General features: G+C 58.2%; 1 protein-coding gene across 8 annotated transcripts in view; it reads left to right on the forward strand.

Moving 5' to 3' along the window:
- The window catches only part of HDAC7 (histone deacetylase 7), a 36,622-nt gene that overhangs the window by 976 nt on the left and 12,634 nt on the right, over positions 1–23,012 (forward strand). For 2 of the 8 annotated variants that reach the window (XM_040488341.1, XM_040488343.1), the window contains exons 2-12: positions 15,717–15,767; positions 19,251–19,438; positions 19,576–19,666; positions 19,878–19,989; positions 20,626–20,741; positions 20,959–21,084; positions 21,418–21,509; positions 21,711–21,821; positions 21,963–22,143; positions 22,359–22,555; positions 22,802–22,975. In XM_040488341.1, the coding sequence (XP_040344275.1) occupies positions 15,717–15,767; positions 19,251–19,438; positions 19,576–19,666; positions 19,878–19,989; positions 20,626–20,741; positions 20,959–21,084; positions 21,418–21,509; positions 21,711–21,821; positions 21,963–22,143; positions 22,359–22,555; positions 22,802–22,975 (1,439 nt within the window). Of the gene's footprint in view, positions 1–478; positions 498–9,651; positions 9,770–15,445; positions 15,477–15,716; positions 15,768–19,250; positions 19,439–19,575; positions 19,667–19,877; positions 19,990–20,625; positions 20,742–20,958; positions 21,085–21,417; positions 21,510–21,710; positions 21,822–21,962; positions 22,144–22,358; positions 22,556–22,801; positions 22,976–23,012 lie in introns of those variants that run through there. The other 6 variants (XM_040488345.1, XM_040488342.1, XM_040488337.1 and 3 more) reach the window with 6 other exon arrangements.

Below are 23,012 nucleotides of genomic sequence, written 5' to 3' on the forward strand. Positions count from 1 at the left end.
GGCCGGTTCCGGGCCCGGAGGGCTCGGGCCTCTCGCGGGGCGCCCACATCCGCCCGCCCCGGGGCAGCGACAGGCCCGAGGGAGGGAGTTGGAGGCCCCGGGCCGCTGGCGCGCAGGCCCGGCGTCCCATCACCCCCAAGCCCGGGGAGGACCGACCGGTGGACCGGGAGGGAGGGACGGCCGCCGCGGCCCCGGGAGGGGGCGGTGCTCCGGGGCGGAAGGTTTGGAAGCGGGAGGGCAAAGGGCAGGACCCGCTGAGTTGGGGCCGGACTAGGGGCGCTGGACATCAGCGCCCCCATTCCGCGGGTCCGGGGAGGGCCGTACTCCGACCCCTCCGCGGCGGATTGGCGGGGGGGGGGGGGGGGGGATCCCCGGGAGGGAGGGTCCGAGACTGTGAGGTTTCGCTGAGCACCGCCCCCCACCCTTGCTCACCCATCAGGGCGAAGAGACACCTGTGCCCAAGTGAGCTGCTGAGGTGCGGGCAGCGGTGCGGGAAGGTGGGGACCGCAGACTGTGTACTGAGGGGTGGGGGACAGGATGTGCGCACCCCCCCCCCCACAGGCCTGGGGTCTGTTGGTGCTAGGGAGTGTGAGCAGGGGGCAAATCTGGCAGCTGGGCTGGGCTCTGGCTCCCAGAATTTCTAGGCCCGTGGCTAGGAGAGAGCCCTCTGGAGCCTACAGGCCACCCAGTTCCCCCAGCCCCATTTCCTTCTCTCTGGCTGCCCGTTTGGATCTGACCTCCCCAGCCACTGCTGCCCCTCCCACCAACTCCCCGGCCATTCCCTCGTCTCTGCTGGCTGTCCTGCGTACACAGAGGCCTCCCGCTGCATCTGGACACTGGCTGTCTTGCTGCTGCCCATCCCATCCCACACCCACATTCAACATCTGCTTGAGGCCCAGCTCCGCCTGCCAGTTTTTAGGTTGAGAATGAGGCATTGGCCCTCAGTGGCCCTGCTGGGGACTCGACATCTGGACTCATCAGCCTGTTCCCAGAACTTGCACCAGGACCCACGGGGACCTTCCTCAAGACCATTGCCCAGCCACTGGGCTGAAAGAAAGGGGACTGTGACTCAGTTCCCTCCCCACTAATGGGGTACTTTGGCAGGCCATATCTCCCCACTAAGGACCCCATAGGCCAGGTCCCTAAAGTGCTTTGGCCGCCACACACTCTTCTCTCCTTGCACCGACCCCCTTGTACTTGCTGAGCCCCTCCTCTGGCTTCCGCAAGCCACTCCTAGCTCCTCATTGCTTATCATCTCATCCTCCTCACTGTCTGGTCTGTTCTCTCCACCCACCTCGGTAAATAAGTAATTTTCTTCTTCTCTGGAGTCACTTCTGAGGGAAACTGAGGCACGAAGCAGTCCTGCTGTGTTGTACCCAGTGAACCTGGACTGAAACCAGGTCTGGACCCGCTGCGGCTCCTCCCTTGCCTTTAGTCCTCTGATGTTCCTCACGGCCCCGGCCCGGCCCCGGGAGAGACAGGCTCAGTGTGGCCTCTTGGTGTTACATCTAGAATGGCCTTGGGGCAGTGTTCTTCTGAGGCCTCTGTGTTCTTAGCTTCAGTCTCTGGGCCCGTGTCTCTCTGGCCACTTGGTCTTCGGCTGGGATCCCGAGTCTGGCAAGATTGCATTCAGGTCTTGCATTGACCCTCCCAAGACTCTAAACTGATCGCTCTGCTTTGACACTGAAGCTTAGTTTCCCCGTCAGTAAAATGAAGACAAAATTTCAGGTGCGCTTCCCAGAGCACAGAGCAGGAGAGGCTGACCCTAAGGAAGTGGATTGGCATCCAGTGCGGGGGCCATTATGCCACCCCCAGCTTTCTTCAGGCAGCCGGGTGGACCCCAGCTTTCATCCCTGGTGGCTTCTGGGAGTGAGAGTTGGGACTTGGCCTTTCTCCATCCTCTCCCCCATCCTCACTGAAAACGCTTGGGAATGAGAAACTCCTGTGTGATGGGGGTGGGGAGTGGGGACCCTCGTATAGCTGTAGGCATGCTTGTCAGGGACCAGGAAGGCAGAAGCTGGTGTAACCCCCAACCTCCTCTTTGTCTTCTTCCTCCTGGCCTCTCATTAAGAGCTGGGTAATTCTGAAGTTGGCAGGGGCCCGGGGGAAGATCAGCGAAGGCGAGGCCCAGGGTCACCCAGCCAGGGAATGGTAGGCTGAGTGGGGCTGGAACTAGACCTTACCTAACTGTGCTGGTGCCCATTCTCCTGGCCTTCCCCACCCCTGGCCTGGCTTAGGTCCTGCCCATGCCCACCTCTCACACGTTGGCCCTGGCGTGTTCTTAGTCATACTTGAGACTGGGGCCTATATTGACATATGAGCTATTGCTAGAAGCACGGCCAGAGTAAGGCCTGAGAGCTGGGAGGAGGGCATCTGTCCAGGACTGTGCATTTGTGTATGTTGGATTTGTTCACTAGATGGGGCACTTCCTCTGGGGCAGGAAGCTTTGATTTCCTGTGGTGGGGGCGTTGGTAGGATTAGGAGTAGGGGGCTCAGCTCTGGGCCATCCCTGGTGGTGTTTAGAACCACAGAGGGGCAGACTTTCTGTATAAGGCTGCTTCCCCTAACCCAGGGGAGGCAGGAAGGAGAGCATTGGTGAGGAGGCCCAAGCTGAGGCCAGAGAAGGAGGCCATGAGGGCAATGAGATGGTGTGTGTGTGTGTGTTGGGGGGGGGGGGGGGTGATAGTGGTGGGCAACACAGCAGGAAGCCTGGTCAGCAGGTGACCCTGCCGGGTATTGTGTTTCCCTGTGATATTTCCCCCCTGTTTCTGTGGTAACCTTCCCGGGGGACCCGGGCCTTCAGACTGCAGGAAGGTGCCCCCAGACAGCCCTTTCCTTAGAAGCCTAAGTGTTAGGAGGAGTCCCCAGATCGGGCCACCTCCCTAGCCCTTTTGGCTTCCAAGAACCGGGACCTGGGAATCTAGGTGAGTAGGCTGAGTGAGCACCGATAGGGGTGGTAGCTGGGTGTAGGTCCTTTTGCATCTCTTGCAGGGGGAGGGCAGGGACGAGGAGGGGCTGCTGGACTTGGGGGAGGGCTCAGAACCTCCCCTCATTCCATCTCTCCACTGTCCTCTTCCAGCAGCCCTCCCTCTACAAGGGGAAGGTGAACAGCCTGCTGCCTGGAGCAAGGGGTGAGGGTGGGGGCGGCAGAGGCGGGAGGGATGTTTTCATCGGCAGAGCATAGCTCCTTTGGTCCTGGACCGGTTCCCAGAGGGGAAAATAAGTTCAGGATAGTGTCTGTGTAGCGTGGGTCAACATGTGACGGGTGTGTGTGCACACGCCGGGTGTGTGGTGGGGGTCTGTTCGTGTGCCCCTGGGCTGGGTATGTACATATGGTGGTTCCGTGGCAGTTTGGGATCCGTGTGGTGGCTCTCTGTTGGGTGTTTGGGGAGTACGCACACGTGTGGTACAGACGTATGTCATCTGTATAGTTGTGCACCTTTGCAGTTTGTGGCTCTGTGTGGGAATATGGACATGTTTTGGGGGAACGTATACCGGTGTAGGCGCGGCTTTTTAGTAGAAGTCCAGATGTTTGCTGAAAAGCACGATCTCATCCGTGGTCCTCAAATGCAAGTTCCTGAACCATTTGCTTCAGTCACCAGGGAGGATGTTAAAAAAAGTTCCTGAGGCCCCATTCTAGACCAGCCCAGAATCTGCAGGGTTGGGGCCTACGAATCTGGATTTTAGCATGTGCTTCAGGTGATCCTACTGCAAAGCTGTGTTTGAGGACCATTGATCAGGGCTAACCTTCCCATTTTTTCTTTTGAGGAAGCTGGGACCCAGAAAGGTATGTGGTTTGTCCAAGGACACGGGGCTATGAAGAGGAAGATCTAGGACAAAACTCAAGCCTTTCGAGACCAGTCCAGGACTTATCCCTGCATCCTCTCTGTGCATGTGTGCGCACATCCACACTTGGCATGATGCAGTGGGCCAGATGGGGCTGATGTGGACGCTAACTGGGCTTTGACCCCCCCCCCCGCCCCCGCTGCCGCCCCGGGTTCTAGGCTTCCTGACCTTTCTCTTTCTGTTACATCCTGCTTTCTCCTCCCTGATGAAATCCTGGAACTGTTGAGCATCTACCATAAAGGTGATGTTGGCAGCCAGGAGGCCCCATTTACTGAGCCAGTCATTCAGCTATTCATCCATTCATCGGGAGGCTTACTCGCCTTGCTGGGTGCCAGGTACTGGGCACTGAGATGCAGTAAACACATAGGCCTGAGCGTCTGACCTCAGGGAACTTCCACTTTAGTGGAGGAGACAGACAGTAACAAGTAAGCAAGTAAAGAAATGAGTGTATATATCTAGTTATACACTGTGATAAGCCCTAAGAAGGAAAGGAACTGAGTGCAGCAATAGACAATAACAAGGTGGGACGTCCTTAGACAGGGTGGCCCGGAGAGGCCTGAGAAGGTGACATATCAATGTCTTCTCTCACCTCCCCAGACTAGAAGAGGGCCCTCAGAGCTTCTGAGCAATGCTGGGGAACTGCCTGGATCCAGGTGGGGGACCTGGACTGAGCGTTGGCTCAGGGCTGAAGCCTGTTTCCCCGGCATAGAGGGCAGCAGGGTCTCTGCTCCCCAAGCAGCCCCCAGAGGTTGGCCGAGGGGGAGAGGAGGAGGGGAAGCTGGACAGGGCCGAGATCGAGGCTGCTCCGCTGCTCCGAGGAACAGCCTTTTCCCTCCGTGGGGCAGAGGCCAGGGCCCTCTGTAAGTGTTGGGTGTTGGGAAGGCGGCACCGTCTCCCCAGGAGCTCTCAAGCACCACCCCATTCCTGACACCAGCCTGCCTTCCTCCGGCCTCGTCCCCTTCCTCCCCATCTCCCCACCTGGGAACTCCCGTGCCAAGTCCCTCCTCTCTGGGTCTAGCCTGGCTGCCTCGGTAGCCGCTGGGATTTATTTGCCTGGCTTAGGAGTCACTGTGGAGGGAGAAGGTCAAGACTTAGAGAGGACCAGGCCCTGGAAGGGAGGATAGATCAGAGAGAAGCTCTGGGGTGCAGGCATCAGAGAGGACAGGGCAAGAGAGAGGGCTGAGGCTGGACAATCAGGGGTGCAGACAGGAGAGAAGGCGTGAACGAGTCCTGTGGCCAGGTGTCCCAGAGCCTCTCCTGGGCCCTTGGCATCTGCTCCCTAAGCTGGATGAGACTCTCAGCCCAGGGGGCAGACACCAGCTAGTCCCCCTGCAGGTCCTACCCCACCCCCCTCCCAGGAGGCTAACTTTCACATCCAGGAGCCTCAGACCCTCTCACCTCCACACTGTTCTGTGGGGGAAGGGAGAAAAGTGGGGGTGTTCCCTGGTGGACCTAGGAGCTGAGGCTGCAGGGAGGTACAGCCCTTTCCTTAGAGACCTAGTGTTAGAGGAGCCCCCAAGTAAGAGCAGAGCCCCTTCCCGCCCCTTCCCCCTGCCGCCTCTGTTGGCATTCTACTCTGGGCCTCCTTCAGGCTGCTCAGTGCACAGATCCCGTGGACTCCTTGAGCCTCCCAGGCCTTCCCTCTCAGGCTTAACCCAGGCCCCTCCATAACCCCCACAGCAGGATGGGGAGGGGACTTTTAGTAAGGAGGGCCCAGGGCGAGGCACGCCATTCCCACCCTGCCACCTCCTCACTTCCTTCTCCTCCCCCCCCCTCCCCGCCCCCAGCCTGCAGGGATTAGAAACCCTGGTGGTCAGAGATGTTGGGCCTTCAGGAAGAGCCTCTGCCCTGGGAAGAACCAGGGCCACCCTCTCCCCCCTCAGGAGTACAGCTCAGCTCACTTCAGAGCCCATTCCCAGGAGCCCAGCTCTGGCTCCTGCTGTCACTCCCAGCCCAGGAAGTCCCATTCCTGCCGCCCCCAGCTCCCAGGAAGGCCGGGAGAGGCGGGGCAGGCTGGGAGCCACAGGTTCGGAAAGAGTCCGGGGTGGGGGAATTCGGCAACTGGGCTGTAACCGTCTTGTTTTGCTTGCCCCACAAACCTGCCGGGCATCCGCTGCACCCGTCGGGGCGTTCAGGTTATAGAACTGCTCTCAGAATGACAGGCTGGTGGCACCCGGTTGGGGCAGGGGGTGGGGGTGGGGTGAAGGGGGGAGCCCCAGGCAGGGGGGGAGCTGGAGGGTTAAAAATAGCAGCAGCCGGGTTTCGGTTAGCAAATGTGGAGGCGGGGAGCTGGAGGCGGGGCAGGAGGCAGGCAGTGTTTGCCCGCCGCACAGGGCTGTGTTTCCCCTGGGTCCCAGGAGTGAGTCACGGTGGAGACGCTGATGAGGTGCTGGCACAGCACCCCCCTCCCCCACCCCCACCGGGCGAGGGGCTGAGTGCAGGCTGCATCTCCATGGTGCGAGGGACGTGCTTCTCTCTTCCAGACCGGCCGGGGCCGTCTGGAGAGCGGGACTGTCTGATCTAGAGGCAAGAAGTGTACCATTCTGAGGCCAAAGACCTGGGTTTGATTCCAGATGCTGTGGAACCTTGTGCAAGGCTGTGAAGGCCCCTAAGCCTTCACTTCCTAGTCTTCCAAGTGGGAATTTTCTCAGATGCACATGTAAACACTTGGTGGATTCTAAAGCCCCCCACAGATGTGAATTCTCACCTGGGACCCTCCTGTGCCCATTGCAAAGCCCGGCAGAAGAGCCTTCCAGTAAGGGCGCAGAGGGAGCAATGGGATGACCTTGGCAGAGTCCCTATTTTTCCTGCAGACAGCTAAGTGTAACCTTGGGCAGGCACTTGGCTCTCTGTGCCTCAGTTTCTCCATCTCTGGAATGTGAAGGTTAGTAATGGTTTCGACCTCATGGAGTTGTTATGAAGATTAAGATAAATATTGTTAGTGCCATGCCTGGTATGAAGCCAGTGCACACAGAATATTCATCATTATTATTAATGTTATTGTTCATATTTTTGAAGGTCAGGGATAGGGAATGTTAAAGACATGAAGAACAGAAACTGGGCCCAGCCCCAGTTCACAGAAAAAACCAGGCCAAATTCACTCTTCCAGATTCCTCCACCCATAAGGGCCTGGGGTAGCAGGAGTCTGTAGCCAGAAGTCACAGGGTGGACCCCTTCTTCTCTCTTTCACTCCACTGCCCCGAGGCTCCCCCAGTGAGGCAGGATGCCAGAGGACCCAAGGGTCTCGTCGCCAGCTGGCACTGGGAAGGGTCTGGGATGGGACCGCCCTGATGGCCCTGATGTGGAATACCTTGGCCGCGTCTGCTGGAGTGACCTTTATTTTAGCCCCTCCCTGGCAGCTCTTAAGACGAACATGAGGCAGGGGAGGGATGGGAAGGTCAGTGATGTCAGCAGTGAGTATTCCCAGCACTGTGGCCCTGGAAGAGGCAGGAGGCATTTCTTTCAGGAAATGATCATTATTCAGCCTACAGGCATTCATTAAGTAAGTCCTGACTTGGTGCCCAGCCCTGTGCTGGGCCTTCTGTGTGATTCAGGAGAGGCAGGGGATGCTAAGCTGTAAATAATGCAGAACCTCAGCGATCATAGGGTCCGAGAATACACTGCGTCGAGTCCATGAAAGCCTGCTGTCCTGGTTCTCATGGGAAGCAGAAGTTGAACCTTGACTTTGCTCCCCATTGGCTGTGACATCTTTATACTTGGGTGTGTACCTGTACATATACATTCGGTTTTACTATTATAGAGGCAGTTCTTGTGCATCGCAGGTGGTCAAAAACTACAGACAAGCAAAAATTTTTAAACTGAAAAACATCCCAGTCCCAGCAGTCAGAGACCACTGCCACAATACCTCTTCACACCTCCCTGTTTCCTGATGTGCCTTTATATGTCATATTTTCTATGAAAATGAGATTATGCTGCATATGCCGGTTTTTCAGTCTGTGATCTCCACCTCCCACTACAGTGAATTTTCATCGCACCAAATTCCCAGTTGGCCAGAAATTGTCCTTCACAGCTGGTCTGTCCAAATCAGTACTCAGGACCATGCATCTGGCTATGGAGTTCCCTGAAGGCTGTGTAAAGCACCCTGGCTGGATTTGTGATCGGGAAAAACCCCGGCCGACCAAATCCCAAGGGCAGCCGTGGCCGCAGAAGGGAATCATGTCATTGGGAGAATCATGGCCCGATAGACCTGTGCCATCTTCCCAAAATAACAGGCAAAACTGGGATGGAGATCTCTGGGTACTCAACTGTCAATAATATTAACGTGGGATCCCTATGAGTGCCAGCATTCATAGCTTATCACTATTCATGGGCTCCTATCCGTGATGCCCCCAGGCCATGGAGCACCCAGGGGCTCCACAGTGGCCCCTGCTTTCCCCTGCCCCAGGGCCAATGGTACCGATGGACTTCCGCCCTGTTCCTAGTCCCCAGGAGTCTGCCCTGAAGGTGGGTGCTCTGTTCCAGCACTGGTGGGTGCCTCCATGTCTGCTCCCTGCCCACCGTCCTGCCTGTGTATGAGGCCTGAGGGAGAGAGGGAGAGAGAGAAAAAAGAGAGAGCTTTTCTTCCCAAGGGAATTCACTCCCACGTAGCCACTCCACGGGTGACTTGCTCTGGCTTTGCAACCTGCCTTTTATACAGCCCTCGACGGCTTCCAGAGCGCCTTCACACAGCGTTTGACCCTGCATGGCAGCCCTAGGAGGTTTGCTTGTTTGGTTGTATCCTGTTGGAGGCTGCTTACAGGAAACAATAAAATAGTAACATGTACATTTAAAAAAAAAAAAAAAACAGGGAAAACACAAGATGAAAAAGGAACTGAAGATACGGTTGGGAGTGCCTCCTGGAAACAAAAGGCATGTGAAGGGCACAGGCAGAGATGATTATCTCTGTTTTTATTTTTGTTGCCGTTGATGTTTTCTGGGTGGAATACTAGCACGCTGTGGGAACGCACTGCCCCTGGGAGTCACGCCCAGGCCTTCAGATGCTGCGACCCACTGTGTCCTGTGGCCCCTCGGTGGCCGCCCCTCACCACCTGGGGACGTGGTGGACCTGTGTGCCCGTGTAATGGTTACAAGCTTAGGCTCTAGAGCCCCAGAAACCCACTTACGTGAGCTGTGTGGCCTCTGCAAGTTTCTTAAAAACGCCACACCTCAGTTTCTTCCTTTGTGAAAGGAGGTTGCTAAGGGTACCTACCATACAAGGTTTTTGTGAGGACCAAATGAGATAGTATGAGTAAGGTGCTTAGCATGATGACGAGCACACAGTAGGCATTTGGTACACGGTTGTGGGTCATCACTGGCCTTACTCGTTAATAATTATAATTAGAAAATAAGTAGTGATCTTAATCTTATTAATCTTATAACTTCAACTTCCCCCTGGCAGTCTCTGGAGTGGGCTGAGTGGCCTCCTGGGTGGCATAGGTGGGCGGAGCCAAGGAAGACGCATCTCCTGGCTCATGTGCAGTTGGGCAGAGGCAGAAGCGGGGGGCAAGCAGGAGTGGGGGACACACGAGGCCGGATCTGGCCAAGGAAGGCCCAGAAACGGCGGGAACAACAAGGAGGGCAAGGGAACGCATATGAGACCACGGAGGGAGAAGGAGCGGCTCCGAGAGGCAGCCCCAGGGCGGTGACCGTGCTTCCTGTTGGGGCAAGCGCTGGCCCTTGAGAAAGACTGTCTGGGGCTGGCTGCTAAGAGGGAGCAGCTGGTCTAAGTGGGGCGGCAGGGGCTGGGGGAGGGGACAGACAAAGGCAGAAACTGACAGAACCTCCACTCCTCTCCCCACATTACAGATGGGGCCCCCATCTTGACTGCTCAGGATGTTTTGCTTACGATAGGAAAGATGGTGGTTAGATACCATGGTGAACCTCATATCTCAGGGATTGGAGCTGCTGGAGCAGGGGAGTGAGGGTAAGTGGGAACTTGGTCTTTGAGGGCTTTCAGGACCTAAGAAACCCTAAGGCAGTCTGACCAGGGGGCTGAGACTCCCGGAGCCTGTCAGCTCAGGAATTCCCTAGGTGCTGGGGGCAGGCCTGGCTGTAAGGAGAAGCCTATGGGTGACCGGAAGTGAATGCAGGCCCTCAGAGTCCAGCCACTCTGAGCGAATAGCTCCGCCCCCACCTTTGCACCTTTGCCCAGGACAGGCAGGGGAGACTGAGTGGTGGTCTGGGAGGCTCCCGGAGGTGGGCAGGGCTCGGAGGGGCCCCTGGTTCTCTTTGCCAGAGGACGGCGAGGCTCCCCAGAGAGTGCCCGTCTCGGGACAGCTGCACACAACTTGGATGGCGCAGCTCCCCCTGCCTCAGCGTCCAGTGGGTCTCCAGCTAGGAGGAGAGGCCACAGGGTGGAATAGAGGACCTGGGCTGGGGGGGGGGGGGCGGCAAGGAGCCAGGAAGGACGCTTTCCCACCCCCAGGGAGCTCGAGCTGCCGCTGCCATGGTTACGTCTGCTTCCTGTTTGATCCCCCCCACCCACCGGGGGGGGGGGGGGGGTACCGGCTCCCAGCTCGGGCCACCGCTGCGTGGGGCTGTTTACAACAGCCGCATGTGGGATTCCCAGAAAGAGACTCCAAACCGGACATCCTGCGGCTGCAAAATACCCAGGTGTCAAGAGCTAAAAATAGCTGCCCCAGGGCCCCAGGCGAGGGGAAAGGGGCACGCTCACCGCGGGGGTGGAGGGCCGGCCTGTGGCCTGACATCCAGCCTCCTGCGTGGCCCACAGCTGCCGAGCCACAGGGCCTCGATCCCCTTGCCGGGGGGCTGACAGGGGGCCTCTGTCTGGGCAGGCCTCGGCCCAGGCCACTCACCTGTGAGCCCCCCCACCCCCCACCCCCCACCCCCAGCCCCTCTGCCTGCCCAGCAGAGCTTGCTCTGGGATGCTCATGAGAGCCTCAGGGGGAGTTGGGAGCTCCTAGAGAAAGGGTGTAGCTGGCAGTGGAGAGCAGGGAAGATGAAGCCGATGCTCTTCTAAGACCCCAGTCTGTCACCCTTCCTCGTTCCCACATGCAGTCCAAAATCAGTGCTTGGAATCTTTGAAGTCAGCGGTTGCCGTCTATAAGTGGTTCTTCAGGATTGTCTTCACGGGGGCCCCAGAGAGGAAACAGGCTGCTTTTGCTCCCTAACCTCCCACAGGGCTGGGGTGTGCTGCGGGTACTGGTCTCTGTGGCGCTGTGTGATTCTTCTGTCTTTCCCTGGGCCCAGTAAGTCCCGCATTTGCTCCCTACCTGCCAGCCTGCGGCCTGCGGGAGCGGAAGTGTTGGGGAGAGACCTGGAGGGTATTGGTTGACAACACGGATTCTGGAGCCCAATTGCCTGGCTCAAGTCCCAGTGGCGCCACTTCCATGTGATGTGACTTCAGACGAGTTCTTTAATACTGCTGGGCCTCAGTCTACTGCCTCGTGTAATGGGGATAAAAACAGTAACCACCTCATACCTTTTGTTTTGTCTTGTCGTGAGCCTTAGATGAATTAGCGAATGTAAGGCTTAGAACAACTATCACACGGTGAAGCGTGTGTTTACAAAAGTTCAGATGGAAGAGAAAAGGAGGGGAGTGTGGTGGCGGGAGGCAGGGTGTAGGAGATGGGGCAAGGAATGCAACGGGGAGAAAATGGACTGTGGTAGAACTAAGAGCAGAGGGTGCCACTGGGACCAGATGCTGAAATGCTTATGCTGGGAGGGAGGCAGCAGGCAAGTTCAGGGACAAATGGTATTAATCATGACCCCTAACCACATGCTAGGTGCTTCACACACAGTGTTGCTAATCTCAGATGGCCACTTCCAAGTAGATGCGGTATTCTTTTTTTTTTTTTTTAATGTTTATTTATTTTTGAGAGAGAGATAGAGAGAGCAAACAGGGGAGGGGCAGAAAGAGAGGGACAGAGGATCTGAAGCAGGCTTCATGCAGACAGCAGAGCCTGATATGGGACTCAGGACTCTGAGCTCTCGAACTGCAAGATCATGACCTGCCCTGAAGGACGCTTAATGGACTGAGCCACCCAGATGCACCCCCCCCCCCACAAGTAGATATTCTTATTACCGTTACCGATGGGGCGGCCAAGGCTTGACAGCTTACCTTGTGTCCCTGGCTCTCCCTGCGTGTCACTGAGGGACCAGACTTTGAACCCACGTCCATCTGACCTCAAAGCCAATGTCCTCTGTGCTGTGGACCCTCACGTTCCTCACTTTATGTGGCAGGAGTTTCTAGCCAGTGTGCAGCCCCTTGGGTTCTGGATAAACCTGAGCAGTAAGCAGCTTCATGCCAAGATAATGAGCAATAGAATTAATAATGAACAAAAGAATTTCTGGAAGGTGGGGGAGAGAGAAACTGTTCAAAAGGGTTGACTTTAAGGGAGTTCTGGGGAGTTGGATGACTGAGAATGTTCTTGTCTTTTACCTTTGGAGACTCTGAACATTTTTAGTATCGGCAAGTAGTCTACTTTTAAATTTTTAAAAAACTGTGGGCTGCATTTTAAACTCCTTGAAAGTGAGAACCAGGTTTCATTCATGTTTCCATCTCTTCAACCCCTGGAGCAGTGACTCACATGAAAGTACTTCATGCCTGCATTTGGGATTGACTTCTTGAGTTTCCCCTGCCCTGGTCTGGCCTGGCTGTACCGCTCACCTTCTGGGTGACCGTGACCTAGCCCCTTCCCCTCTCTCTTTCCAACTCTGTGAAGTGAGAGGGTTGGCCTGAATAATCTCCGAAGCCCCATCGGCTCCTAATGTTCTCAGGTTCTGTGACCTGAATGCCTTCGAGAGGCGCTTCTCCTTCGTGCTCAGCCCTCACTCTGTGTCAGAAGGGCCTGGCAACCAGGATGTTCTTTCTCATGTTTATTTATTCTTGGATCTTCCTGAAGCCGTTTCACCCCCAGCTTTCATCTTCTCTGCCAGCCCCCATGCAGAGTCTAGCTTTGTCCAGCTTGTGTCAGGGAAACAGAACCAGAACAGTAATGTGGGGTGTGGAGGGAGCCAGCCCTGAACCCAGGACCTGGCCTCCTGCCGCTTCCTGCTTTCCTCTTGCCTCCTGGGGCCCAGGCCTTCCTGCGACTCCTATTCAGCTAGTCCGGAGATCTGGAAGGTGGGGACGGCCTCACAAAAGACATCAGAGGTGTTGGCAGGGGGCTTCTGGGTGGCAGTGCTCGGGAAGCCCTCTTCCTGACAAAGGGCCCAAAACACCTGGGAGAGCAGGTAAGCAGGCAGGGCTCAGGTTTCCAGCCACCTTGTGCATGCCCTGGGGCACGGTCACATCTGTGGGGCAGGTGAGGCCCAGGCTAACCAGATAGGAGTGGGAGACCAGCTGGCACCGGTGCTCAGGGGACAGAAGAGTGGCCCTGTGTCTGCTCTGGGGGCTGCAGAGCACCGGGATAGACCAGGATTTGGGGGCCCCTTTGGTCAGGTGATCTGGTTTGGGAAGGTAGGCTCGGGTGCTCATTGCCAAGTAACCTGCCTCTCCAGTCTGATGGCAGCTGCTTCCAAAGAAGGGAGAAATGGGGTGGGGAGGGCAGCCAGGATTCCAAAAATCAGAGCTTTCCACCCTGACTGGGAGCTGTGTGGAACAGGGTCCAGGCCTAGGCAGTGTTCTCAGTCCCTTGGGTCCATTCAGTCCTGATTTTATTTGTCTGGCCCCAGATTGGTGGTAACAGCACCCTGAGAGGGGACAAGGAGAAAAAGCATCCCCCAAATCATTGCCAAGCCTGGGCCATAGGACGTACACCTTTTGGTTTTTAATTCAGCCGTTTGCTGGGTGCTCTTAGATGCCATTCCTCTCTCTGGGACACGGGAGAGCTGCTCCACAGGTCTTATCTCTGTTGCTTTGGGCTCTTCTGCACTCATCGGCCGTCAGCACAGAATCAGGGAGTTGGGGGAGAAGCGGAACTTTTTCCAGGAATTGCTTTTGGAAGCAGCCGCTGTTGGCAACACACACACACACATGCGTGCATGCTCCCAGCTTTTCTGAACAGAGTTTATATCATAGATCATCATCACAAAACATCCCTTTTGGGCCCGGTAACAAACACCACAGAGTTCAGGCCCATTAGTTTTTCTTCTATCCAGAGAGTGCATGGTGTCCCGAATCCACGGTTACCAGGGGAGCAAGGCTTGGCCCTGCTCCCAAGCGTGATTGCCACTGACCAGCCCTCAGGCAGGGACTGAGAGGAGGTAGGAGAGAATTCCCACTGGGAAGGGCTGGAGGCACAGGACTCTAAGCCAGGCACAGCCTGTGGGAACACACCCACGAGCCCAGTTTAGAAACCTCTCTTGGGGAATCAGGTCCTGCAGAAGAAAAGAAGAGGTCCTAAGAGAGCCTAGGGTGGGGGCTACCATGTTCTGGGGATGGGCTGCTTCCTCCCACACCAGTGTTCCTTGGGGCTCACAAACCTTGAGAAATACCCATGCCACGTCCTAGGCAGGGGGCCGGGGAAGCCATTGCTGTTGAGTCACTCATTCCTACCAGAGCCTGTCATGCGCCCAGCAAGGTGTTAGGTGCAGACTGGCGTGGCTTCCAAATGGCAGCGTGGAGACCGTGATTCGTAGACTCATTTGAGGTAGTGGACACAGAGTGGGTGCTCTGGGAAGGGAGCAGGAGGGAGGTCAGGGTGAATTTTGTGAGGAGGCCCATCGACTTGTGCTATGCAGACTTTGGGTAGGTGGACTGGCCATTCCCTACCACCTGGAGCATGGGACACTAGGGTTTGAGGGCAGTGATGGGAGGCTCCCTGTGCCTAGAGTTCTCCCTTCCCCCAGTGGTGCCTGCCTACAGGGAGTTCTCCTTTTTTCAGCCTCTGGAAGAGGAACTATGACTGCCCCTTAAACACAGACCCAAAAGAGCAGCACCCACCAGTTGCTATTCAGAAAATATCCCTTCTGCCCTGCATCTGGCCTGAGGAGGTCTTCTGTGTGTCCGTCAGGTGTGGCCTTCCGGTCTCCTAGACTCCTGTCCCCTTGGCCCTGAGCTGGGATAGCAGAAGGGAAAGGTGTCCGTCTTGGACAGGGGACCTCGGATCTGAACCCTGTCTTTGCCTACCCCAGTGGGCCTCTGGGCTCCTCAGGGCCTCCTGCCATGGAGCTTCATGGGTTCTGAATGGGACAGGGGGGCTCTGGGCTGGGCTTATGAGCCTGGGAGAGGTGACTGTTCCCAAAAGAAAAGACTTCTGTTTCAGAAGTCCAAAAAGAAAAAACTGAGAGCTTCTTTTCTCTGGGGGAACAGAGGCTGCAAGACACAGGACAGGGCCTATGCGTTCCAGGCGCACCAGCTCACAGCTCCCACCATTTCTGACTTGATCTTCAGGCCATGACCCCGTCCCTCCCCGACTGTGGAAGCCTCCCCATTTCCACCTGCTCCCATCTGCTCCCACCTGGGAGGCCTCTGAGCAGCCCCCAGCTACCCTTCTCTGGGCCAGCTTCTCCCCATCTCCCACCTGCCAGCCTCAGCAGCCGTGCCCTCCCACCTCTGGCCACCTCCCCTTCCAGTCCTCTTTCCCTCAGGGTTGTGGGAGCCTGGGCCCTAGGAGGATGGTGTCTGAGCACATCCAGGAGGGCTGAGGGCACTGTTGGGGGAACTCGGGCCTCCTTGGGCCTGCTGTGGACCGGGCTCCAGCAGGCTGAGATGTTTGAGTCACTGGGTGAGTTGAATGAGGAAGGGAGGGCTGTCGAGTGCTCTCATTCTGCACAGGGAAGTCGAGGAAAGGAATGGGATGGAGTCCTTGCTTTTTGGTTAGTTCCTGGTGCAGGTGCCAGTTTGGGAGCGCCCAAGCTGGAGTGGGACCTCCTGTAGTGGCAGGGAGCCTGCATGGCCTGGCCCGCTCATCCCTTCCCCACCCCTCCCCTGCAGCCCCTTCATGCCCTTTCTCTTCTCTCTACAGATGGGACCCAGGTGAGCCCGGGTGCCCACTGCCCCAGTCCCCCTGGCACAGGTAAGAGTCAGGCCCGAGGGAGCCCGTGGTGGGGAGTGAGCATGGAAGGGGCACAAGAAGGGCGAGGAGCTGAAGGGGAGAGAAGCAGGGTAGCTGGCTGATGGGCCAGCGGGTTGGGAGGTTGGGGTTCTGAGGGTGGGGGTGAAGTTGGCGTAGGGGTGGGGTGAGGAGTGGGATAAGAGAGGCAGCCTCGGGCCTAGGCCGGTCCCATTGCTAGGAAGCAAAACAGGAAAAGGAAAGGCACGATGCTCTTCTTGTCCTTGCTGGCTGCAGTGAAACAGGAAGGCAAGTAGGAAGCTACTGTTTATACTCAGACCCCTGCCTCACATGAGGCTCCGGGCGAGGCGCCGCGTTCTTGTTTGTTGGCTTCGGTCCTCACACGGGCCCTGCAAAATGGAAAGGTGCCTCCTGCTGCTCAGGCAGGAGGGGAGGGTCCCCTCTCCTTGGCTCTCTCACCTCTCCTTGCCTCTGCCACTCCCTGCTCACCAGGACTTCCGCTTCGCTCCCGTCTAGGACACGCCCGTGGGGCTGGGGCTGGAGGGGCTGAGGGCTGTCTTCCCCTTAGTCTCAGCCAGCGTCCGCAGAGGGCCTACTGGGTGCCTGACGCCTAATGGTTACAGATGGTGGGGACAGATGGAGTCCGGAGATCCTCTGCGCCTCAGTCCTGGTTGTCCGAAAGATTACAGGCCGGTTGGGGAGAGTGGACACGCCAATAAAAAGGGAAGTGATAGGAGAATGTAGTTTGTGACCGGTGCCACACAAGGGACAACTGATTGAGTTCATCCCTTCATTCAAGAAACAGATTCACCACCTGTTGTCACTTAGTCCTCCTAGATATGGAGATATGGAATTTTTTTAATGCGTATTTAGTTTTGAGAGAGGGAGAGAGAGAGAGGCAGAGTGCAAGTAGGGGAGGAGCAGAGAGAGGGAGGGAGACACGGAATCCGAAGCAGGCTCCAGGCTCTGAGCTGTCAGCACAGAGCCCGACATAGGGCTCAACCTCACAAACGGCAAGATCGTGACCTGAGCCAAAGTTGGACAGTCAACCGGCAGCCACCCTGGCACCCCTAGACAGGTAATTTCTTTGAAAGAACACAGAAATCGGAAAAAGAAACAGAAACATTGATGAGCCCCATCTCTGTGCCAGGGTACCTTCCTAGGTGTTTTAGGGGGACGGACACAGAGATTTATTCATCGATTCAGCCGGTATTTATTGGGTTCCTGTCCTGTGCTGAGTACCGTTCTAGGTGCTGGGATAGTGAGAAGGAAACAAAACCAAGTTCCTGCCCTTGGAGCTTACCTCAGATGGTACCTGCCCATGCTATGCTTATAGGGCACAGAACTTCCAACTTGATTGGAGTCCAGAGGAGGGAGAGACAAGGGGCACTGGGCTGAGTCCCGGGAAGAGGGAGGATTCCAGCCGGACTTGGAAGAAAGGGTAGGATTTGGAAAAGTAGAATGTGAGGAGTGAGGACAGTACCACCAGGGGGTCGTTGGGAGCAAAAGCTCAGAGGACAAAAGGTACGTGGGTTTGTAGCAGGACAGGAGCTGATGGCTGAGACAAAGGCTTGTGTTGGGACGTAGGAGACCACAAAAAGCCAGCTTAGCACCAGACTGTGGAGACCCCCACGTGCTAAGTGACCTTCACAGGTGTTCTCAGGGTTGCTGGCAGAGCCCCTCCCACATTCTCAGCTCAGAGTCAATCTACTCAGCGTAAGGGATGGGCCCTCGAGGTCTGTGTGAGGCTGAAGCGGCCAGCACCGCGTCCTGTGGCCTGCCTCAGGTTCCCTGAGGTCCCTCTTGCATCATCAGGGGAGTCAGCCCAGGAAGCCAGGACACCAGATGTGGGAGGACTGAGACCCTTCCTGGCAGGAGGGTGTTAGCATCAGAGGCCTAGACTCCACCAGACTGAGAATCTGGGTTCCCTGGGTGGATGCATGAACAAGGGGTGGGGACACGGAAGCCATGCATTGCCTGCTGCAGGGCACATCTGGGTGCACAGCCGTCCCCTCCGGTCTCTTAATATCCGAAGAGTTGCGGTGGGCACCTCCCTGCTTGTCTCCATCTCCCCCGGTCAGGGCATGTTAGAGCAGGTGCCCCTTAGCAACCTACCGCGAGCCCCTCTTCCTTCGTCCACTGAGAAACTTCCATGAGGGCTGGTGACTTCCTGAAAGTCCATGGGAAAAGAGAGGTGGAGCAGTGGCCTGGGTGGGACCAGAAGCCATGCTCGCTGTCTCTGTTTCCTGGGTGGCTTTGGAGAGGTCCTTTCACCCGAGCCTCAGTTTCCACACTTGGGATAATGAAATAGTAATAACTACCTCCCAGGGCCTATAGGGGATTTCAGGGTGAAAGTGTTTTGCAGACATGCGTACACATGCGCCAGAGGTTTAAGGTAATGAGTAGTAATGGCTGAGTTGGGCCTGGAGACTGTGTTCCCTGACTCCCCAGCTGGTGCTTTGTCCCAGTGCCTTCCAGTCCCCCTCAGCCTTGGGCCAGGAGGGAAAGTCATCCCCTGATGAGGGATGCCTAGCATTGGATGAGCGGAAGGAGGCTTCTCCAGAAAGGTTCCCCCCCCTTGTGTGCTCTGTCCTAGGGCACCTGCTCTCACCCCTACCTGCTTCCCTTTCTCCAGGATAATCACCCTGCAGACACTCCACCTCTGAGAGTCCGAAGCTGCCCCGTCCAGCCTGGTCCGGCTGGCGTTGTGGGCACACAACCTGGTCTGGTGGCTAGTTATAAATAGGTCCTGCACCCACAGCCTTGGGAAGGTACTCCTGGCCTCGGTGCAGAGGGCGCTTGAGAAGAGGCGGCTGAGCCTGCGGTTCTTACAGTGCCAGGCCCAGAGCTGGCCTGAGGGTGCCCGGAGGCAGGCCCCTGCAGATGGGCCCCGGGAGCTGAGGAAGCTGCCCTGCGAATAGGGCCGTGCAGGCTCAGGATGGCGGGGCAAGGCTAGCCGCAGGTTCAGGGCACTGCCTCTTTATCCTGTGGCCCGGGATAGAGTACCGGAGGGTGACTGCTGAAAGAGCCCATGAGGCCCTCTAGGGCTGGTGGCTGAACAAAGGGGACCGTTTGCCCGCGGGCTAGCTGCTTTGAGTGCAGTTCATTAGGGGGCAGTCCGGCCAAATCTTCATTCCATCCGGGAAGAAGAGAAGGAGATGGCAGGGCCCAGAATGTTCCCCCATAGGGCTTGCAGCCCGTCACTGAATCCTCCCAGCACCCAGCCCCTGCTCTGGAGAGGCAACATATTTAGTGGAAAAGCGCCGTGCTTGGAGTCAGAAGGCTCGATCGGAGCGCTACCTCGATAGCCTAACCTTGTATGGTTACGTGACCTCCTTTCTCATGGGACCGCGGTGAGGACTGAAGTGAGGAAAAGGCACCTGAGGGTGGCTTGCCCTTGTCAAGTGAGCCTGGAGGAGGCTGCTTAGGTCCTGACCTTCTCCCTCAAACTTCCCTGCCGACCCTGCCCTCTCTGTGTGCCCCCAGGCCGCCTCAGGCCCCCAGCGGACACGCCAGGCCCTCAGCCCCAGCCCATGGACCTGCGGGTGGGCCAGCGGCCCCCGGTGGAGCCCCCGCCAGAGCCGGCGCTGCTGGCCCTGCAGCACCCCCAGCACCTGCACCACCACCTGCTGTTCGCAGCAGGCCTGCCTCAGCGCTCAGCGGAACCCATGAGGGTAAAGTCAGAGCTCCCCGCACACGCTGTGGCCTCGAGCTCCGCCCCCAGCCCCCCTCCCTGCCTCCCGCCTCCCCCAGACCCTCGGCTCAGTCTTCAACTCCTTGCCCCTTCCTGGGCGGCCGGCCCTGCCCACAGCTCCCAATGGACACGCCGGTGCCCCAGTTGCAGGTGGGGCAGCAGGAGCAAGAGCTGCGGCAGCTTCTCAATAAGGACAAGAGCAAGCGAAGTAAGGACCGCACGCGGGCTGGGGTGGTTTTGCAGAGTGTGGGCGGGGCCTCGCAGAAGGGGTGGGGCCACGGGCTTGGCTCTCGCCTGAGCAGGCCAGGGCCCCTGGCCGCTTCGTATTACGGGAGGGGACGGGGCAATGGGCGGAGGATGCGGCAGGGAGGCCACCGTCCGTCCACCCCCAACCCATTCGTGACTTCCCACCCCCATAGGTGCCGTAGCTAGCAGTGTGGTCAAGCAGAAGCTGGCAGAGGTGATTCTAAAGAAGCAGCAGGCAGCCCTAGAGAGAACAGTCCATCCCAATAGCCCCAGCATTCCCTACAGGTAACTCGCTCTCCGCCGGCTCCCTCGTGTCCTCACCTCCTCTTCCCTACGGGTCAGCCTGTGCACGCTCGCTCGTACTCTCCCCCTCTGCCTCCCAGCTGCCCATCACCTGACCCTTACCCCTCGCCTCTAATTATAATGCTGTCCACCCCACCCGACACCTGCCCCCTTTTCTCCTTGAATTATCTCTCCCCACCCCACCCGAAGCCCTTCGTACTCCTCACTGAGACCCCGACATACCACGCTGGCTTTCTTCTTCCGTACACGAGTCCCTTTTCTCTTTATGACTTTCCCTAAGCACCAAAAAAAATCCTGATTCCTGGAGCAGGTTCCTCCTGCTGGGACAAAGAGTTCCCAGTGTGACTGGGACCCAAGCAAGCCCTGGGACCCTGGCTCCTAGGCCTAGATCTGAGGCCTGCGTTGGAGGCTGCCTATAGGAAGGGTGGCCCAATGCTGCCACCTGGAGATGGCCCCTGTTCTTATCCCGCCACACAGTGCCTGGCCCTGTCAGCTGCTGCTGCCTCCCCTAGCAGGTCCCGGAGGCCCCTGCTCAGGAAGAGCCCTTGCAGAGCCTTTGGCTGCCAGGTCTCTGGGCCTCTCCACCCCTCTGAAGCAACCTGTGCCTTCACTCCACAGAACTCTCGAGCCCTTGGAGACGGAAGGAGCTGCTCGCTCTATGCTTAGCAGCTTTCTGCCTCCTGTTCCCAGCCTGCCCAGTGACCCCCCAGAACACTTCCCTCTCCGAAAGACAGGCGAGTGGGACAGGCAGGGGGAGACCCTCTAGGGGAGTTAAGGGGTCAGGGCTTTGGACATGGGTTGGGAGTGTGGAGGGGTGGGAGGGTCTGGCTGGGGAGCAGAAGGTCAGCCCCCAGTGGCTTGCTTTCTCCCAGGCACTGCCTTCTCTCACCTTAACTCAGAGGTGACTGGGAGGAGGGAGGTGTGGGGCCAAGTAACGCTGTGCTCCCACAGTCTCTGAGCCCAACCTGAAGCTGCGCTACAAGCCCAAGAAGTCCCTGGAGAGGAGGAAGAATCCACTGCTCAGAAAGGAGAGCGCCCCGCCTAGTCTCCGGCGGCGGCCTGCAGAGACCCTCGGTGGTAAGAGCCAGCAGGGTGAGCAGAGGTGCTGGTGTTATCCCTTTGGGTCACGTCCCACCCAGACAGGGCTAGTGTGCATGGTCATACAGGATGTGTCCCACACACTTGCTAGGGGGGGTGAGTTGCCAGCCCCGTACTGTTGGCTAAGCTGACGTCTGCCCAGAAGAAGGGTCACCTTCAAAAAAGTGTCCAGAGGCACTGGAGACCAGTGGCTGGCCCTCTTCCTGCCCTTCTGGGAAGAAAGCAGGAAGCAGAGGCCGCCCATTGGGGAAGGGGGACTGGCCCTGCTCTGGCCATGCTTGGCCTCTGACTGTGCTTCCCTCCCCGCCCCAGACTCCTCCCCCAGTAGCAGCAGCACACCAGCATCAGGGTGCAGCTCCCCCAATGACAGCGAGCAAGGCCCCAACCCCGTCCTGGGCTCGGAGGTAAGGCCTTGCCAGGCTGGGCTCTCCGGGGGGCAGGGGGGCCGTTCTGAGGCTCAGCCTTCTTCTCAGCGAGCAGCCGTGACCAAGCTGGGGCCACAGGGTCTGGGCAGCCTGGACCCGAGCCTCCTGGGGGTTCTGGGGAAGGCGTGCCCAGAGGTAGAGGTCTGGGACCGGTGACCCCTGCCCTGCTCCCCATGGCAGGCGCTCTTGGGCCAGCGGCTGCGGCTGCAGGAGACCTCTCTGGCCCCGTTCGCCTTGCCGACAGTGTCCTTGCTGCCCGCAATCACGCTGGGGCTCCCCGCCCCTGCCAGGGTGAGTGGCTGAGGCGCCCTCCCCCACTGCAAGCCCCCAGCTTCTGTTCGCTCCCTTCTCCTACCACCTCACCCTGGCACTTTCACTGCTCTCTCTGGGAGGGATCTTTCCCCCCTGTGACTTCTCCCTTCTTCTCTCCAGGCTGATGCTGACCGCAGGACCCATCCGACACTGGGCCCTCGGGGGCCGGTCCTGGGGAGCCCCCATGCTCCCCTCTTCCTGCCCCACAGCCTGGAGTCTGAGTCTGGGGGCCCCTTGTCCTCTCGACTACAGCCCATTCTCCTCCTCGATCCCTCAGTCTCTCACGCGCCCCTGCTGACTGGTGAGTTCCCAGGCTTCTCCAGGGGAGGGGCTGGTCCCTGCATCTTGCTAAGGGCCAAGCCCGGGAAGGGTCCCTTCCTTCCTGCCCCTCTGCAGTCCCCCATCCTGCGTGTCTCCCTGCTGAGTCCCTGCCGCCTACCACCCCAAGCCTTTGCTTCCTTCCGTTCCTCCCTTTGGTTCCCTCCTTATGCTCCACCCCCACCCCATTCTTTCCAGTGCCCGGCCTTGGGCCCCTGCCCTTCCACTTTGCCCAGTCCTTACTGACCACCGAGCGGCTCTCTGGGTCAGGCCTCCACCGGCCACTAAGCCGGACCCGCTCAGAGCCCCTGCCCCCAAGCGCCACCGCCCCCCCACCGCTGGGCCCCCTGCAGCCCCGCCTGGACCGGCTCAAACCTCACGTCCAGCTGATCAAGGTGAGGGGAACTGGGTAGGGGAGGTGATGAGGGGTTGCTTAACTGGACCCTGGGGGCTGAAAGAAGGGAGGCTTAGGAAGGGTGAGGATCTGGTGGGCCAGAGAGAGGATATGGCTCCTGAGGGCCAAGAGCTGCCTGGCTGCTAAAGCCCCAGCAAGATGAGCAGCCGCCCAGCCCGGCCTACCGTGGCCCACTGCACACCTTGAGTCCCAGCATGGCTTCTCAGTGGGCATCTCCCCTCCCCAGAGGCCAGCCAAGCCAAGTGAGAAGCCCCGACTGCGGCAGATCCCCTCAGCTGAGGACCTGGAGACAGATGGTGGGGGAGTGGGGCCGGTGGGGGATGACGGCCTGGAGCACAGGGAGTCAAGCCATGGGCAGCACGAAGCCAGAGGCCCTATTCCTCTCCAGCAGCACCAGCAGGTATGGCAGCGCCCGCTTCCCTGGGAAGGTGCAGTCG

Source organism: Herpailurus yagouaroundi, unplaced genomic scaffold (assembly GCF_014898765.1).
Source record: "Herpailurus yagouaroundi ecotype Mexico unplaced genomic scaffold, PumYag 166, whole genome shotgun sequence".
NCBI lineage: Eukaryota > Metazoa > Chordata > Mammalia > Carnivora > Felidae > Herpailurus > Herpailurus yagouaroundi.